Here is a 20,522-nt window from a genome sequence, read left to right on the forward strand (position 1 = left end):
ATACTATACTTTATTCTAAATTGCTCTAATTTATCCATTGTCTATTAATAAATTGTCACATTTGAAGAAGTCGGGAAAAATATATATTTTACATATAATGAATAAATAAGCATAATTAGTCAGAATGATGATGTTTTGTAATGAAACATATGTTGGACTGATGAAATTCCTCTGTTGAATATCTCACCATACGGACCAAACATATTGACGGCTCATTTGCCATTCTCTGATTTGTATCCAACCAAATACTCTCAAGAATGAAAATGTCCACCCCCTACCATGATGTAATATGTAATAGACTAACAATAATGTGAACCAAAGCTACTGGCCCATTGATGTCTCGTCCAAAATTACGGCTTAAACGGGACACACCAATACAAGAAAGAAAATGTCAATAAATTTTCATTTAAAACCTGTATATGACTCTTTCATCTGAGGAACACAGAAGACGATATTTTGAGAAATGTCTCAGTGGTTTTGTGTCCATGCAATGGAAGTCAATAGGGGTCTATAATGTTTGGTTACCAACATTCTTCAAAACATCTTCTTTTGTGTTCTGCAGACAAAACAACGTCGTACCGGTTTGGAATGACATGAGGGTGAGAAAACAATGAAAGTATTCTCGGTTTTTGGGTGAGCTATCCCTTTAACATCTGAATTCTGTCCAATGAGACGGAATGAATGAAAGATGCAAAACAGCCAGCGATGAAAAGGCAGAATGAAAGAAAGAGCGGAGAGGAAAACAACACGCAATGCATTAAGAGCAAAAAGGAAGTCAGGCCTGACCCGCGCTGTTTTTGTGCCGCTTAACGCTTCTGGCAACTTAATGATCAAACGGAGGCAGTCTGTGCTTTAGCATCACATCACAGCGCTGTAATCCATGACTCCAGGGACGCGGATAGAACGCTAAGAAAACCTCTCATGTACTTCATTTTTTATTACCAAAGAAATTGCGTTACACACAATTACGGGCAATAATGGCAAAACAGAAAGCCCATTCATCTTGATAAAGGAGGAGATGATTAGCTTTTGTTATGGCTGTAAATGCATAATTTACCACTGCTGTCAGGCACGCTGGAAAAACCAGATCCTCTGTGGCTAAGGTTCTGAAATCAAACCGATGTGACTGTTTGGCGTAGGGATGGAGGATGGCGGTGAAAGGATGTGGGCCGGGTCAGTGAGGACGTTACGGCACTTACAGCTCTCGATCTCCAGCGTGCAGTTCTGCTCATCCAGCGGGTATCGCCTCAGGTCCATCATGCAGGCAGCCGTGGTGGTGATCCTGAATGCAAAGCAGAGACAAGGGACTGTGGGGATTACTGAGGCTTCTCAAGGACAACAGGGACGAGGCAGAGCTCAACACCCCTCCTCCTCCTATTGCCTGCATCTGTATCACACCAGTCTCAGATCTAAAGCTCAGACATGGGAAAATCGAACAGCATCTATGGGACTAAAATGATGTTCCTTCTGAATTTCACGTTAGCCCAGTGTACCGCTAACCGCTTAGAAATAACTTATTTTGGGGCGCGATATCACACCTTCCGAGTGTCGCTGCTGAATTCTCCCCCTCATGTGTCACAGACGGTGATTGTGAATGGAGAAGTGGTGACAGACTTAACCACCGCATCTGACACTTTCTGTGATTCCCTGTCACGTATAACAATGTGCAAATCAGCGCGAAGCTCGAAATAAGAAAGAAATGCCGTGTGAACGTAAACAATTGCAATACACTGAATTCAAATGCAATTCATGGGGAGACTTTGCCCTCTGAATGTGAATTTGTCCCTTCGGGGCTTAACACGGTAAGTATATGTTAATACGCAGCTTCGGTGAGAAACAGATTTGCATTTGATATCGGTTTACTTATTTTATCATTCAAATGTATAAGCTATTAAAGGGTTTTTTCTCCCCCCCCCCTCCCCCTTTGGATCAGACACTAGCAAAACAATTGTCAATTCTTCCGATTTAAAATATAGCTCATTGGTCACTGGTAATAAGTCACTGATCGTTTGGGAGTCTTTGAGTTTGCAGGGCCGTTATCTTGCGACCGCTGACTCACGGTCGTGCCAACCGACTTTCTCTAATTCGCCAGCGACTATGCAAATGAAGCGACTGAAATCGGCTAGTGGCATGGCAGATTGGTGGAAAGTTTTAATGGTGTTTTCACTTCAGAATGACATCATCTCGAGTGGACCACCGAAGAAGTCATTAACCGACGGGAAGCCCAAGTTCAGCACCAAGAGCATTTTCACAGAAAATTTAAAATGAGGTCTGGAGTCTAAAATGCAATAGATGTCCCTGACGTTTATGTAGGTTGTTAACTTCAACTGGAGGACAGCTTATCTTCAGTAATTGAACTCACAATGCAATTTGAAAACCTTTCACTCAAACTCTTAAACTAAAAACTTTTACACTGTAAAAAAATGTTCAACATTATAAGAACTAGGGTTGGGAACCGAGAACCGGAAGCAATTTATAGGTTTCGGTTCCGAAAACGGTTCTGGTGCGACGCTTGGCCTGTCACAAATCAAGCAAAAATGCCGTGCCGCCTCTTTAATTACTGAACACAGCATTTCCCATGACGCGCACTCCACAGAGGCATCGTGTCTTTAACATGCGAACACTTTGGTTCCCGTGATTGTACGAGCACTCCACAGTCACGCAGTGTCGCGTCTATAACTGCCGAGCACTCGCGTCTTTGATAACTGTACACGTTGTTTTGTCTGATTGTACACGTACCGGCACCGCGCAGCTCCTGTCACCACTACATTACATTATATTTGTCCCATATTGTCATTAATATATACTGTATACTGACTTCAACCTGGACCACTAAATAAATAGACTTGTTATGCATGTACAGTATGAGGGTAAGATTATTTAGTGTACATGTCATTTCAAGAGTGATAAACAGAGTGACGGAAAATATTTATTTTCCTTACATTTTAAATGTAAAAAATGTGGAGACTCATTGCATCACACCCTCTCCTGGCTGCATTATTATTTGTAAAATAGAGGCTTTATGGAGTGTGTGCATGTTTATAAGTATGACAGTCAACATTTTATTTGTTTTGTTTAATGTTTCATTAATTTAGGGAAATGAACAAGTGTCTTAGCCCCCAAGGAACTATTTGGCCAACCAGCTTATTTCTGCTTGAAAAGCAGAATGTTATTGATAGTGTAAAAGAACATCAACTTTTAAGAACATGTGATTGATGGATTAGCATTACTCAACATTACTTACTACCTTACAGCAACACTACATTTAATGAAGGTAAAATAGATAAAAAATCATTATAGTTAATTTAAATGGTACCGGAATCGGAACCGGGAATCATTGGGCAAAACTGGAACCGTAATCGGAAAATTTATTACGATACCCAACCCTAATAAGAACATACACATCCGGTAATAACCTGCATTTATTGTGTGTCCTTTTTACTCCAGTGTCTGTTAAATTGAAACAACAAAAATCAGGTATTACATAAAGTCACCCAACAGTAAACAGTGAAGGACTGTGAGAATGCAAAAAATCTGGCTCATTCCATCATTAATTCACTCCTGAATTGATCATAAAATACATGTTAAACATTAGTGTTGTGTTGAATAAAATTGTATCTTTTGTGTTATTTTAATAAAAAGTAAATGCCAATAAAATAGTATTATTATTTAGGGCTGTCACGATTATTAAATAATCGTCTCATCGCGATTGTTTGACCTCATCGCGATGATTTCGGATCATCGCAATTATCGCACATCTCTATAGAAGACACTAGGGGGAGCTGTAGTGAATCTGCATATTGCATATTTTAGTGTATATATTGTTACTAAAGCATGGTAATACTTGAAAAATGTACCACCACAACACAATCACTTAAAAAAAACTAAAACATATACAAATTACCTGCAGTACAATTTAATATTATTTAAGCAAATCTCAGTGTGAAAACCAGTCTACCAAAATTTCATTAACACACAAGTAAAATTTTACTGTAGTCTTGCAAGTGAGAAAAAAACAGACTAGAAGCTTTTCTATGACTGATAGCATTTTAATGGTGGCTTCAATTCACTCCTGATCAATTTACTTCATTTACAAGTATTTGGTGGTTGTATCATTGACAGGTAAAAGCCTAAACCTTAAATATATGATGACCCAATTTTTTCCGATGTATTTCCAAGAAAAAAACATAGTCTTGTATTCAGAACAATATGGTCGTTTCAATCGCTGAATCAAAAATGAATGAGAATTAAATGTCAAAGCTAGACAATTAATCGTCAATCAAATTTCATAATCGTGACAGCCCTATTATTATTTGGAATTTGGTAGAAATCTTGTCAGCACTCACAGAATAAAACAAAACAAAAACTATGAATAGTAAATTTAAAAACACCTTTTCGTTTCTGTTATGTCTTTTACTATTTATGACTTCAGAATTTCTATAGACCCTTTTAGTGTCAACGTCACGTTTGAATCATGGCATTAGATGGAGGCAAAACAAAACGAAAACGGCCAAACCAGCTCCGAGTCGGCTACATAAAATATTAAAATATCATATTAGTGTGTTGTTGAGTGCCAGAATCAATGGAATACAGGCTCCAATTAAAATTTTAAACCATACCTGCTGCCATTAACCCACCAAAAATGACGACAGCTGTAGTTAAACTCAATAAAACGAGCCGACTGGACAGAAACGATTATTCAAAAATGCAAGCGTTAGTAAAGCGTCAGGGGAATCTTTCTGCCTCGACCTAACAAAACGTGTCACAATGTTTACTAACAAAAAAGGTGTCTAATTAATCAGTAATTCAATTCAAAATGGTTGAATACTGTAATGAACTACAGGCTGTAACTGCACCATTTGATTTCATAAAAAAATTTGAGGCGAAAATGAAACGCTTATTTTTCAGTTTACACCATTAAAGGGATACTTCACCCAAAAATGAAAAATCGGTCATCATTTACTCACACTCGGGTTGTTCCAAACCTGTATAAATTTCTTTGCTCTGCTAAACACAAAGGAAGATATTTGGAAGAATGTCAGTAACCAAATAGATCCCACCCCCATTTACTGCCATAGTAGGGAAAATAAATCTGCTCTGTTACTGAAATTCTTCCAAAAATCTTCCTTTGTGTTTAGCAGAACAAAGAAATGTATACAGGTTTGGAATAACATGAGGGTGAGTAAATAATGACAGAAGTTTCATTTTTGGGGTGAACTATCCCTTTAAATGTTAATGTTGACAGTTTACAGCATAGAAGTTGTCAGGAAAAAGAAGCTCTTTTCTCTTTTCGTTCAAACCTTTACATTCATAAATTAGCATGCTAAAACACAGATACTCCTGAGACGCCTCGCTCGCATCCCATGATCATTCCACGGGAAGCTATGGAAGTACTGGGAGCTCTGGGAAATCAGGAAATTAGGCCAAGATGGCAGAGGTAAAAATAACCAGCTATTTATAGGCCCCTACATCATCAGCAATATAGTCTCAGTGCATTTAGGTGTCTGTTGTAAAAGTGTCTAAGAGATGGATAGATTGGAAGCGGATGGCCTCTAGATGATGAGGTTGTCTCTGGAAACATGTTGTTGGAAAAATCTTAGGTAAGTTCAAGGTGGAATGTGCGGAAGTAATTAAATGTCTCTTAAGTTGATTGTTTTCTTTTCTTGTATATGGAAAAAATTAAGAGAGCATTCCAAATTTACTCATTTAGACAGCATTTCTAGATGTACTGTGGTCATTCCAGTCCAGTGTCTGTTGAATGTCAATAAACTCAAACCTCAGGAGTGACACAAAGTCATCCAACAGCAATGTGAAACAACACACATGAAAACTGGTTATTACTAAATAATACATAATTTACATAAATCATTTTAAAAAGGTCTCTTAATTTTTTCTGCAGCTGTATATCTAAAAAATGGACAAAAAACTCACAAATAGTGCATTGTGCAATGACATTGGATCTTGCTTGTGTAGGAACAAAATACAATGCAACATTTTTAAATTCTGGACACAAATACAGACTAAACGTCAGCTCCGGGGAAGGGCAACATTAGAAATGAATAATGAATTAAATTTAAAGGTCCAGTCAGTGAAATCTAGCAGCAAGGTTGCAAATTGCAACCAACCGCTCACTCCACCCCTCCCTTTCGAAACACTACGACGGCTGACAGAACATGGCGAATTCCATGCAAGGGTACCCGCGGTGTATGTAGACAGAAATAGCTCATTCTAAGGTAATAAAAACATAACGCTTCACTGTGTAAGCTCTTTATACACCTCTGAAGACATAGCTATGTATATTACTCAACTGTGAATACTTGACAGACAACTGAATTTAAAAAGAAACCTAACCCTCTCTCTTTCTCTCAACAGGTAGTGGTCTAGCTCTTGTTGAAACTAGATACTTTGTATTAACACCTATTGTATTATTGCTCCTGTATGACATATCGCTTATTGCTCCCTGAACGCTCTTTAAGTCGCTTTGGATAAAAGCGTCTGCTAAATGACTAAATGTAAATGTAAATAACATATTGCATTTCTGTCAATAGATCTTCCAAAAATTACACACTGGACCTTTAATGTGTTTGTCACACAAAGCTGTCCGGTTCATTTCTATAACAATATACTGTATTACTGAAAACTGGGAGTATTCTGTTTCTTATTCATATAACAGGGTTTTTCCTGAGTCGGAGTTTGTGCCATCCTGATCTTGTACACACAGACGTAGGCCTACCGTACTTTTAAATGGATTAACCAAAGTGACTTTGACATTAAAAGTTCTAATAAAATTAGATGAAAATTACAATTATTAAGTTATATAAAACATGACTTTTATTCAACCAAACAGAATTTTTTATTTAATCAAATAAAGTTTTTATATCATTTTCAACTAACTTTTCAGCCCATAATAGCCAACTGAATTAACCAGTCTTACTAAATGAGCAAAATTCATTCACATCTTGCATTCTCTGTGGTTCACTTTAAATGATTCGATGATCTCTTATATTCACTAGTGACTGATCGTTTAAATGAATCGATTCAAATGAGTCATTCGTGTGCGAGTCGTTCTGAACGCAATGTGCGTTCATACTGGCGAACTCGCTGTGTACAGTATACGCTGATGCAACGATCCAACTGCACAGCTAAAGACTGTGATGTACGTCATGTTAATTTAAGATATTTCAAGAAATTAAACGTACTTGGATGCAAAACGAACAGCCATGAAACCCAGCTAGCTCTTGTTCTGCAACTCTTTTTAGCGCCTCCATGTGCTGATAACGAAACAGCGCCTCCACTGTGGCGTAATGCCACAACTGCAGTTACAAATGACAGTCTGTTAAATGCACGCAGCATTTCTTGTGAAGACACCCGACATAATTTTGGCGAGAGCCTGAGGCGGCACGACATTTGACGGAGGCGGCCGCCTCCAATTTCTCTATGCAGGAAAAACCCTGTATAATACGCCAACCTGACTTTACACTTTTTCGTAACAATTTTATGAAATACGATTCACAGTGTTAATTATAAAAAAAGTGTACAATTATTAGAAAAATGCAAGAATGCAATGTCCATGAGATTGTGCTGAATATACTGTACAGTACTGTAAGAATGTACTGTACTGTATTCCCATAATATACTGTGAGAATATACTGTAACAGTTACAAGAAACCCCTTCGTAAGGCAAGAGATGCATGCAATTCATCAAAAATTTCTATTGCCAACCCTTTTCAGACTCTCTCGTTTCTCCGCCGTACCCACTCCACCATCTTATCCTTTTCTCTTACTTTGTACCTCTAATTTTGGCTTCCGCCCCTCCATTCTCTGCTCTCGCTCTCCCCGCGACCTGCTGCTTACTGGTTGATTTGTATCCGTTTGAAGAGGGCTCGACTCAATATATTAAGAGCAAAAGGAAGCTGGCCCCAAGCTTTGCCGGTTTAGTGCGTTTAACGCCTCTGGCAACTTGTTTCAGCTTGAAAAGGGGCTGAGGAATAAAAGTCAGTTTTGTTTACTCTCCAGTCGTGTTGGACTCCTCTGACTAATGTCACCAACGCATCAGCCTTCTCCATGGCACATGGCTCTCTGTTCTAACTAAACACGGACCTTACACATGAACGGTCAACAGTCAACAATGAAAGATCAAAAAGTGTTGGTATGAATGGTTCGCCGCCACAAGCCCAAAAAGCCACCATTTATCCATCTATCAGAGTCTGGCTGCAATGTTACGGTTCTCTCGTGCATTGGACAGGTTTATGTTAGGGTTGGGTACAGACCCCAAGGCACAACATGTACCTTTATTCTAAATGACCTTGTTTACTGGGACTTGTGCTGCACACCACACGGTGTTCTGACTACATTGCGTTATGAGGGATGAAAATAGGAAGCATTGAATCTGTGAAACTGTTTATCTCAGTCCTGTATCGCATCAAGGATTTTGTATATTGAACTACCAGTACGTGAGGTTCAAAAACTGAAGCACGGAGTGTGGAGAATGAAATATGAGGTTGGTATCCAAATGCCTGAAAAACTTTAGAGAGACATCAAAACAAGAAAACATTATGGTTAGTTTTAATCTTGCCAAGTCATTATTGACAAAATCCCACAAAAACAAATTTACGGCCAAATCAGCAATTTCCCTTTCACTGACGCCTATGATGGTATTTACCCACATTTACACCGAAAGATGGCACAGCAATGTGTGATTCCACAAAATAAATAAATGCTAGCTATAAATAGCAGCTTATTCGCACCAGAGCTGCCCTGTCCTCAGACATCTAACAAAACGCCACCAGCCATCTGCACATAATATAGTCAACCGTTCCGCAAATGAGAATTAATGGACGTTGCTTCATTTTATTGTGAGGCTCATTCACTGTAAATGAGATGTAAATGGAACACCTCTTCTTTTCTCAGACACTTTGTAAAGTCATTTAGATTTGCTTGAATCTATTATCTCTTAAATGAGTCCGCTGCATTTATAAATAACTTTAACTGCGCTGAAACTTTTCTTAATTGGACCCAGTACACAGCCTTGCTGCACTCCTCGTAATGGGTTTATTGAGTTATGTTGTGCGCTAAAATGCTTTGAGTGTAACACATGACAGCTTAGTCACTGCTAAAACTATTTGTAATGTAAGCTTTATTCCCACAGAAGGCATTTTGCGAGCATATAAATCAATGAGAGTCCATTTGAAACTAGTCTCAGCTTCAGACAGCTCGTCTACAGACTGCCCACGGTCCGTATGTTTACCACCCAAACGCAAAGCGCACGCTAAACCAGAAAGCACTTTCTTGATCTTAGAAGCTCTAATCTGATTGGCTGGCTTCACAGTCAATACATTAGTAAGGGCATATGTTATTTTATCATTTTCGATTTATCAAAACACAACTGAACTGCTTGGCTGTTTTACATACAAGCAGATGGTTTCTTCTAAATCCTCCATCTTTCCAAACAGCAAAATACAATCTAAATATATAACAAAATGACAGGCATTACTTAATACAAATAAAAATAATAGAAACAGTTGACACTTTAGTCAGATTTAACAAGCACAACACAGGCCACTCTGCTGTAACACAACCTAATAGTTGTATTACGCCCCAGAAGTAGCATTAAACCTGTTTGCTTTCATCTCCTGGGTGGTGTCCACTTTATTGGTTCAAGTCTTTTAGGAGCAGAATAATCAGATCTACCTCCCTGCGCTCAATACTCAGACCGGGCTCTCACAGACAGTTATTACTGACAGTTATTGCACTGTTATTTGCTTCTTCTCCTGGTAATTGAGGAACTTCCTTTGGCAGGTTTAGAAGAGCAGGGCACCGGAGAAACATGGACAACACCAATGTACCCGCAACAAACACCCACTCTCACAGTTATATATACATATATCATATATGATATATACACTGCTTTCAAATAGTCTCCAGCCCTGTTTCTTACCATCTGCAAAACAGCTCGATTGCTTTTGAACAGCTTTTGATTGGGATATAAAATTAAGCAGCAGTAAGAATATAGCAATGACTGTAATATGCTTTTTATAGGGATATTAAGTTAAACCTGAGCTTGTCATTAAATTCATTTTACAACCCCACCACATATCGCGACTCGCAAGCGCATTAAGCTTCCGTAGCATTATAGTATGATTTATTTTCTGTAAATCATTTCAAACTATTCATTTCAATGAGTAGATTAAAAACTGATTCAACTTAGAAAGAAGAGTCTACACATAGTATTTTTCATGAAATACACTGCATTTTATAAAAATACGCAGGTAGAAATGCAGTTTAAACAGGTGGATATAAAAAAAAGTTGAATGTGATTCTTTCTTGTGATCAGTAAGTCAAAGGAATTTGTTGCATGTTTTGGTTACCAGATGACCATTTTTGGTCAGATGACCATTTTTATCGGTCAGAAGTGACTCTTTTAAAGCTAAGGAGATTTCTAGACTGTTTCATTTAAGTATCAACTCAGTCTCAGATGTTTAAAATTCTCTTAAAACAGCAATAGAGAAATAAATACACAGAAATTAAACATTTCGTTGCGTTAGAATTTTAAGGTTCTATCTGACATTTTGGTCAAAATTCAGTTATTCACATGTTCATATTCTGTGACAACTTATTTACATTATGCCATGTTTTTTATGTGTACATTTTGAGACTTTTTTTAAAGAAACAAAAAGGTTCTATCTACAAATCGAATTATACTGTAACTTGGTTCTATAAGGTTCTATCTGCAAGCCAATCAGCACTTTGAATGCACACAAGAGGACCAATCAGGATCAGCTTTCTTTGTCATGTGGTCGGGCTCCTCAGTGACAGTGGGAAATATCTGAGGAAACAGTGCAACGCAAAACAATGTTTAAACTAAAAGTTTTAACTAAATTATAAATAAATTGTTTGTGTTGCATGAAAATGTATTGCTTTAATGAATGTTTTGCAGATAGAACCTTATAATTCTAAGCAGAAAAGGTTTTTTTCAGAATCAGAAGGTTGTATCTGTGTTTGACCTGTTCCAAAAATCCCCATTTACAAATTTCAGAAAATGTTGATATTGTACATTTAGAATACATTAAGAGTCTCTGTCTTTTTCACATATGAAAGACATTTCTTCCTCATATCATTTTTGCTATATGAAATGCAAAAACTTTGAAGCTCAATGTCTCAAAACTACTCAGAACGCAGACAGAACCTTATTATTCAGGCGACGAATTGTTAAAATACATAAAAAGTATAAATGTAGATTGTAAAGTTTAAATAATCTGTTTTGGGTAAATGTGCTGAAAAATGCTTGAGTTCATATTGAAACCTTTAATAATAATGACTTTGCAGACTTGGCAAATCTGAATCCAGTTTGAGACATGTTTTATATTTCTGCATCTTTTCTCAGGAGAAATATCTGAGATGCAGCATATTTAAACAAAAGCGTCCACTTGCTGTCCATTTAATCTCATTGATGTATAGGAGAAATAATTGAGATATTAAAGATATTTCTGTCTTATGGGTATTTATTACATTTTTACTGATTTCTTTTGTTTTGCTTTCCACATTTTAATTCTCTTTTGCAACATTGGCTTTGTGGTTCCTCTGACTAAAAATATACATTTGGGTCAATGACTTATAAGGGTTTTCGACAGGTCAATTTTAAAATAAAAAAATATAATATCAATTGCAATTATTCAAACATTAAGAATGCATTGTATACATAAATGAAGAATACAATTTTTAATGAAGTGATTTTAGTGTTTTTTAGTGTATAGATGAATCGCCCATGTCATGTGGTGCGACCGTGATTTATCTTAAAATCAATTCACCTCATTAACTTGCTCAGAAATAAAGTATTTGCATTTCTTTGAGTTTTGTTAAGTAATGGTCTTACAGTACAATCATTTTGTTCAATAATTTCTTTGTTGTCCTTTTAAATGTAGTGTAACAAACATATTTTTCCTGACAATCGCATACAACTGATAGCATAATGTATCAGAGTATATTTCACTCACAGAAATTCTGTATATTTCACTCACAGAAATTCTATATATTTTATTTTTAATGAAATACAATTTTTGGTCACACCACATGATAAGTGGTCGTTACGTCATTGACCTATTTATTATTCAAATATGTTACGTAATTGTATTCTATTGACCAGCTCTAAACACAACTAAGACGTACTAAACTTCAACCAAAACAAAAGAGGTGTTTTTATTATCACCCTAATAGTTTTATTATCACCCTACATGCTCGCCTGCAGCCTACGCTGTCTTACATATGAAGGTTTTCCATTGACAGAGCAGCGTTCAGGCAGTCCCGGCAGAACCGTTCTGCGCATCAGGTCAACACGCTCTCTCACTTTCCATTCCACTGTTTTCTCATGTGTGTTCAGTGTCTCTTTTCTGTTATGTAAAAATATGTGTTTGCTTATGTAATTGGGTCCTTACATAATGAAGCACTATAAATGATATTTATTGACTTTTTTTGTAACTTAACAACAGCGAATTATCTGTTGTGGTGCAGATTTTTTTATGTTTAAACACTCTTCTAACAAGGAAACTGCTGTCAGGCTGGGGAACAGAATGCGCAATATGCCGCCTTGGAATTAGCAACAACAATTTCATCCCTTCTAAACATAGACACCGATGTTGAGTCATTAACACCGGCATAATGCATCAACAGCGAGGGATAATAAAAACAGCCCTTAACAGCATGTCGTGAATGTGTTATGTGGGTGGTTCGCAAATAGCACCAGTGAATGGACCAGATCATAAGACTAGTTACCGAGCCTCTGCTGGTGGTGAGCGCAGGTCAGCGTCCGTAACGGCAGTAATGATTTTAAAACACGTACCTTAATCCGTACAGAACCGTGCCGTCGGGGTGCAGCCGTATCATTCGGTTCTTGACTGTGACTCCGTGAACGAATGATTTCTTATCGTTCAGGAAGTAGGTGTCGGGCACCCACAGCTGGTCGGCCACGCGGTTATCCAGAGTCAGGTTGAGAGGAATCTCAGAGTACGACAAGCGCTTGTCTCGCCAGGCTTGCTGGAAATACATGGTCAGGGTGTAGTCCTAATAATAAAGGGAATATTGTGATGGTCAGGAAACAAGAATGCTGGACATCACACTTTTGAAACACTTGACTGACAAATCTTCCTTATACTCTTATTATATGATGTTGAAATGTTTGAAATGATTTTAGTACACCAAAATTGTACAACATAGTCATTTCTTTCATTAGAAAACTCACATTTTATTTAAAAAATGTATAATCCCTACTGCCCTTCTAAAACCTCATATCGCTATATTTGTATTAATAAATGATTATTAGTCACCCTTTATGTTTGTCACTGGGTTTTGCAAATACCTAACCAATAAAAAGTATTAAAAAGTGCTTGTCAACTTTGTCAACAAAATTCCATTTTGTGACTTACAAGAGTTGCAGCAGCGCAGTTAAAGCACATGATTTTATCTCGGGCTTGGATGTGGTTATCACACTGGTCTGGGAATGAGGGGGCAGTGTGCTGCCTTAATGGTGACAGGCTCTTTCCAGCCCCACATTTATCTTACTGTGCTTCTCCCGCAGTGACCTGCGAGGGAACTCTTAAAACCAGCAATCGGCTTTAGCTCAAAATATCCCGGCACGCATGATAAAGTTACTCTCGGGCATAAGAGGATGAAACCCCCCTCTTATTCAAAAGCAACTGGAGGAACCAGCTGCGTCCCACACGGTCCTGCGTGTGCACATTTGAACAACAGCTTCAGCACGACCAGGTGTACACTGAACGTACACCTGCGCACAACACACGTCCCATTTCCATCACTTAAAGGCAGGATGGGTGATCCTGTCCAGAAACATTTTTTGTCATGTTGGTTGGAAATCTCTTTACATCCTGATAGCAATCAAGAAGTATAGTGGTCAAATAATATTTTTATAATTATATATCGTCTGTGAAAGGCGTAGGACCAAAAAACGTTCGCCCAATCAAAACGTTCTGGGGTGCGTTTCCCAAACAACAACATAACTCGCTGGTTAACCACCATAGTACGATGGATCATTGGGGAAATTAACTATGTAGTCCCGAAACCGTGGTAACTCTGTCGGAGATCAATCGTTTGAACCAAGTTGGTTCGGCAATCTAGTTGATGACGCCATACAGGTGGTGGAGTAATGACGTCTACTAATAAATACGTTCCGATCTAATGAATGTCAAATTCTTGCTGTAAATAACATACATTGCATTTAACGGTCATCCTATTTTGTTATCTGTTGTTTTATTTCACGACATTTCATTCATTCATAAGTTTCCTCCTACGTCATTCCGCCTAGGGATTCCCTAGGGTCCTGGTGCACGTACGTTCGTGCGCATGTGCACTTTTCAAAAAACAGCACTTGTATTTTCTTAACAAACTAAAAGATGTAATATTTAATTTTTTGTATTTTGAATGATGGATATGGAATGCACTGCATGTTGCTTGCTTAGTTTGCTCAAAGGCATGATGCATGTAAGTCTACATGTCATAATAATAAGGAACTATGCTTCTAACCACAGCTCTAGACCTGTAGTTCCAACCACGCAACTTTGCGATGCTGCTTGCGATTGATCGTTGGAACGATGGTTTCGGAACGGAACTTGCGACCATAGTTGGCTAACGATGCTTTTGGGAAACGCACCCCTGGCCGAGCGCTGTGACTGGTCATGTGTACATTTTCAGCCAACATATTTGGCTTAACACTGCGCACCCTGTTCACGCAGACATCATACGTCTTCAGCGCGCTCACGTCTGTTGTGTCAATGTAGGGAGAGCGGCGGACAATCAGCAACAAGCAAACTTTCCTGCGGAACCGACAACAAGTAAATCTACAAACAGAAAGTCAGTTTTTGAAAAAATTATGTACTTGCTTCGAGAAGAATTTTATGGATTTAGTTTGTAATTCGTTTCGTGGATTTACGAAATACATTCATGTGTTTGGGGGAGGCGTGGCTTTGGACTGCGAATCGCATAGAGGGTGGGATTATAATTTCAGTGCTAGCAGGCTAAAGTTAGCACCTTTCCAAATCAACCACCCCACTTTTAATACAACACGGATTATATTTTTTTATTTATTATTTGCAAAAAATGAGACTGTTAAGGTCAGACATAAAATTATGACAGCAGAGCTTAATACTAAAGTTAAGTGCTTTGTGCAGATAAAAGCGCTTATTATTATTCCTATTACTTATTATTCTTAGTAGTAGTTACTTTTGATTCTGTTAGTTCCTTAGTAGTATTAAATTGTTTGTATAATAAACTATTTTTGTACCATTTAACTTTAAATACATCAAAACTTAATTGAACTATGTTTTTGTATAAAGATTGCTAAAAAAAGATATGATTATATAAATCCATACTGTATAAAAACAGATATGATATAATATAATATGCATTAGTCACAATATAAAGATATTGTCAATAACCGTGGTATTAAAAACCAAGATTATTGATATTGTATTAATTGTACACATCGTAAACTATTCAGTATCCATTCAGAATCCACACTCTCTCTCTCTCTCTCTGCCTCCATACACTTGTATTATGAGTGTGATTTGTTGACCAAATAACAGACAAAACACAAAATAAACTAAATTAAAGATAAAGATCAATTTCACTGATCATATATTTCTCTATATAACTCTCACCCAATAAATATTGTGATATATCGGCACAGAAATGTGGTTGGCCACGATAACCGCGCAGTGAAAATCTGATATCATGACGGCCCTAATATGTATATGTTGACATGTAGAAGTTTCATTTAAATGTGTTCATGAGGCAGATGTTCAGCATTGCAGTAGTCCATCATCACAGTGTGTACAGTACCGTAAGGACACTGCTGAGCATCTCTACTGCAGGTTTCCCCCAGGAGAAGCAGCTGATGCCTCTAAGAAACTATGAAACCTCACAAACCATGTTTCTTTTCTTTGACATGGCATATCGCAGGACAAAAAAACAAGTTTTTAAGATATGACATCTGTTTAATCCTATTTGCTGAGCTGCCAACATGTGACTTGCGTCAACATACATTTTAATGTTTTGTTTATTTCTTTATTGTTGTGCTTTTACTGCTTTGAAGCTCTCTCTTAGGGGTGGTTTTCCGTACAGCGCTTCAGACTAGTCCTAGATTGAAATAAATGTTAGAGCTGTCTAAACCAGTGGTTCTCAAACTGGGGACCGTGGCCCCCTGGGGGGCCCCAAGATGGATCCAGGGAGGCCACAGATTTTGTGGCATTTTATGAAATATAGAAATTTATCATAGATTTTATGCAATCAAACATCAGAAAAATGACACCACCAACCAAACGAATTGAGGTTCCAGCATTGTATAACTGAATGTTTTTGGTTTAATTAAAATTCGAAGTTTAAGATTATACGTCTTTATATGGGGGGGCCGCAAAGCGATGCACGTAACACAAAGGGGGCCTTACAACGAAAAAGTTTGAGAACCACTGGTCTAAACTGACAACAGCTTGCACTAACACATCTTAGAATACATCAGTGCCATTGCTTTGTCTATATATATATACAGTCAAACCAAAATCTATTCAGACACCTTCGACATTTCTCACATTATCGCAGTTTATTCGCTATAGTTTAGAAAATGGTAATAAAATATGACAAGAACTAAATTGTGTCAGAACAAATTCATAGATAGAAAGGTATGTAATAGATAAGGTTGAATAGCTGTCAGTTGTTAAATTTAAGTACAGATAATGCCAATTTAGGGCAACCAATTACCAAGCAATGCTTCATTTTGTTCAGTCTGTGTGTGAAAAGGTCGCATAATTGGGTCCCAAATTATTATTAGTTTTACTGGTAGTCTACTTTATGAAGAATTTTTGGGTATAATATGTCACAGTTTACTTTATTTTGCTATCCTCTCATAGATAAATGAATTACGGCGTCTTGCACCCACTAGTAAAAAAGTATCAAAAATTATATCTGGTGTCTGAATACATTTTGGTTTGACTGTGTATATTTTTTCACTTGTTACATTAAGATCAAATAAATTCAATTAAACTTTGTCAATTCTTTAACAAACGTATTTAGGAAATAAATGTTATGCGGATTTTGCTTCATTTTTCTAAATTAAGTTCAAAATACTGTGATTCTGTCGTAATTGTGAACCGAGTACTGTGGTACATCATTGTGTGTTTGTGTTTAGGGGCTGAAACTGTAAATCTGAATGGGACCCCCACACGGTAATAATCAAACAATTTTGAAGGCATATTGCATTTCCAGCTATACATGGAAAAGTATGTTATTACTGTACACATCTTATTAATTTGATTAAATAATGCACAAATTAAAGGCTTCAAAAATGTAAACGTGTTCTATACATTGTACGCAAACTAAGTTAGAATGTTAGAACATGAGCTCAACAATTCAACAATTGCGTTTGTTATCCCTATTTACATTTATATTTACATGACTTATATTACTACTATGGTTATTAATTGATGAGAAAAGACCTTGCGTAAAATAAAAAAAGATCAGCAGATTAACATTTTGGAAAAGAGGTTAAATATACATTTTTCCACGCGGAGTGCTGATGCCAGGGTACAGAATGTGGAACACCTGGACTTGGAACTTTCCTCTTGGCTTCGGTGCCAAATGTGAGCATAATTACTATGGTCACAGATGGTAGCAGATGCCTCTTCAGCTCTGTTTACTCTTCTTTGACATCAATAGATATCAAACCGAGACGCAAACACGCGGCTTTTGTGAGCCCACATCGCAACCGGACGGATTTAGCATTTTCCCCCTCGATACTTTGCTACCGACAGAATTATAAACGATGACAGAGGTGTAGCACGCTTGTACGGCGATACGTAATGGATTTTTGGGACACGGGCGCTTAAGATCTGCTTTAATTAAAGCGTTTTGCGAGCTGAAGCAGAAAAAAGATTCTGTTAGGTTGTGCTGTTTAATCATGGTTAACAGAGCTGAAATTGCAAGTGCAAATTAATTTAATCAAGGACGTCTTAAAAACTGCTGCATAAATGCACTGATTAGAGCGCATTGGTTATGAATTCTTTATGACATGGAATATTATCAACAAAAGTCTGACACAAGATGAAATTACTACCAAATACAAGCAAAAAAAGCTACCATGAATTGTTTTTTGGATTTTCAATTGTTTTTTAGAAAATGTTCTTTACATATGTTTATGTAATCTCTTTTTTTCATGATCTCACAAAACGTATTTTGTGACAATATGGGTCAACACCATCAGATTATAAAAAAGTATTATACTTATAAAGAAGCACTTGCATACCATTTAGGTTTAATAAAGAATGAATTAAGACTGCAAGAGGTTTCAAACTAACTTTCAGCACCATCTATAAAACATTCACTGATTTGGATATAGAACGCATAAAAACAATTGTCCAAATCTTTAAAAAAAAAACACGAATAAAACAGAAAATGTTAAATCACACCAGAGCATGTGTAACACTGTTGAACTCACAGCAGGTGAAAATAAAAAAAACTTACAAATGACTTCACATTTCTGTTTATCTTTCATCATTTATTCACCCTCTTGTCATTTTACACATATATGACTTTCTACTGCAGAACACAAAAGAAGATATTTTGAAGAATGCTGTAACCGAACAACGGCGGTACCCATTGAATTTTATTTTTTACTTAATTCAATTTAAAAATATTATTCAACACAACGAGTCTGCATCAAATTCATTGAGTTAACTAATATTTTTAAGTTGCATTAACTCAAAAAAATTTACAGTGCTGTTGTATGGTTACCACAACTCTTTCTTCAAAATATCTTCTTTTGTGTTCTGCAGAAGAAAGAAAGTCATACAGGTCTGAGATGACAAGAGGGTGAGTAAATGAGGACAGAACTTTCATTTTCGGGTGAACTATCCCTTTAAGTTTACTACAATTTTGAAACTACATTTTTTCATTTGGCGCAGCCACTGAAACAGAATCTATCGTCAGCCTTCAGTAGTTTTACTCTCTTTACTCTTGACCGACTTTCTTCTATTGACTTGCCCAGGCCGACATTTAAAAATACCATAGTATTATCTACAGCAGCAGAGCAAGCCAAATCTGCCAAACGACCTCATGTAAGATAAAGTGAAGCACGCGCCTCTTCAGATAGATATCCAGATCGATAGATCATATTGAGATTGTGACAGGATGACAAGACGTAATTTGTCGGGTCTCTCCCGCGGAGAGCTGACACTGACGCAGAGGCTGCTGGGTGCTCTCCATTAAGCCTGTCACAACCCAAATCCACACTCGTCACATTTAGAAGACATTCATCTCCGCCGCACAAAACCCATTTAAGATCTGACCCATGAAACCCAAGTAAAAAAGTCATTATTTACTCTTTCCAACCCATGATTCCAGCCAATAAAATAAATGAGGGTGTAAGGAGATTGTGATGGAGAATGTTGATAACAAGGCACTTCACTGCTGCCATGGATTCACTGTCTCCTCACCAGCCGCTGCGGACATGCGGGTTTTATTAATCCGTCACGAGAAGGATGCCATTTGAATGACTGGTTAAGCCTCAACAACATACTGGAGATGGTTTTAGGATCCAGCGGTCATGCCCAGGGGTACATGACTGGCCCAATTAGTCTTCCTTCCTAACGGGGGCGTTTTTTTTCCAGCTACTTAAACACAGAGCAGCCTAACAGCCCATCACAAAACAGTACATTAACAGATTACACGAGTGAAATCTGTCACATTACCTTCACTTAATCTAAACTCATAACCTCGAGTGCCGTGATGAAGATGTTGATGACATGTTTGGAGATAAACGTCTGATGTCGAAGACGTGATTAAGTGGCAAAGTTTATTGCAATGTCAGGCTGACTCCAAACGCCAGGTGTTTCGAATTAATCTACATCCGAGCGCCTGTTTGAAAAATTAGCTCGAAAAATTTGAGTTTAATGTTGTTATTTGATTAAGATGCGCTTGGAAAATATTTCGTTGATTTTTACGTGTACCAAAGGGATTGCATACATTCTGCCAGTCATTGCAAAATAAGCCGTGCAGGGAGATCAGAACTCCAGATGTGCAGTATTATCCGACTAGAAAAGCAAAAAATGGATATGAAGTATTGATTTGAGGTACTGAAACTATACACACACATACATTAAAGACCTAAAGGGACACTATCTTTACAGTCAGCAGATGCAAGAAAAACTAATTACAGCTCAAGGTGCAAATAATACAATAATCCTATTGACTGACAATCCATCACCGCATAATTCATGTAAATGGCGAACATAAATATGTGGAAAACATAATTTGGCATGTCATGATTGGTTACGAGTCATCGATAACATTTGCCATCATCGACATCAACACCGGTTTAACATGTTGATGAAGCATATAAAATATACCACAACCACGGATGCGAAATTCAATACGTTCCATACATAAATCTACTGTATGGCTTCACATGACTTGAAATAAACCAGTCGTATGGATTAATTTAATTAAGCATTTCCTTTGTTTTTTTA

At 37.3% G+C, this 20,522-nt stretch overlaps 1 protein-coding gene across 4 annotated transcripts in view; it reads right to left on the bottom strand.

Annotated features, from left to right (window-relative positions):
* Positions 1-20,522, bottom strand: part of gabrb2a (gamma-aminobutyric acid type A receptor subunit beta2a) — a 36,786-nt gene that overhangs the window by 11,956 nt on the left and 4,308 nt on the right. For all 4 annotated transcript variants that reach the window (XM_057350009.1, XM_057350010.1, XM_057350006.1 and 1 more), the window contains exons 4-5: positions 12,836-13,056; positions 1,200-1,282 (exon numbers count right to left, since the gene is read on the bottom strand). In XM_057350009.1, the coding sequence (XP_057205992.1) occupies positions 1,200-1,282; positions 12,836-13,056 (304 nt within the window). The remainder of the gene's footprint in view (positions 1-1,199; positions 1,283-12,835; positions 13,057-20,522) is intronic.

Source organism: Triplophysa rosa, linkage group LG13 (genome assembly GCF_024868665.1).
Source record: "Triplophysa rosa linkage group LG13, Trosa_1v2, whole genome shotgun sequence".
Taxonomy (NCBI): domain Eukaryota; kingdom Metazoa; phylum Chordata; class Actinopteri; order Cypriniformes; family Nemacheilidae; genus Triplophysa; species Triplophysa rosa.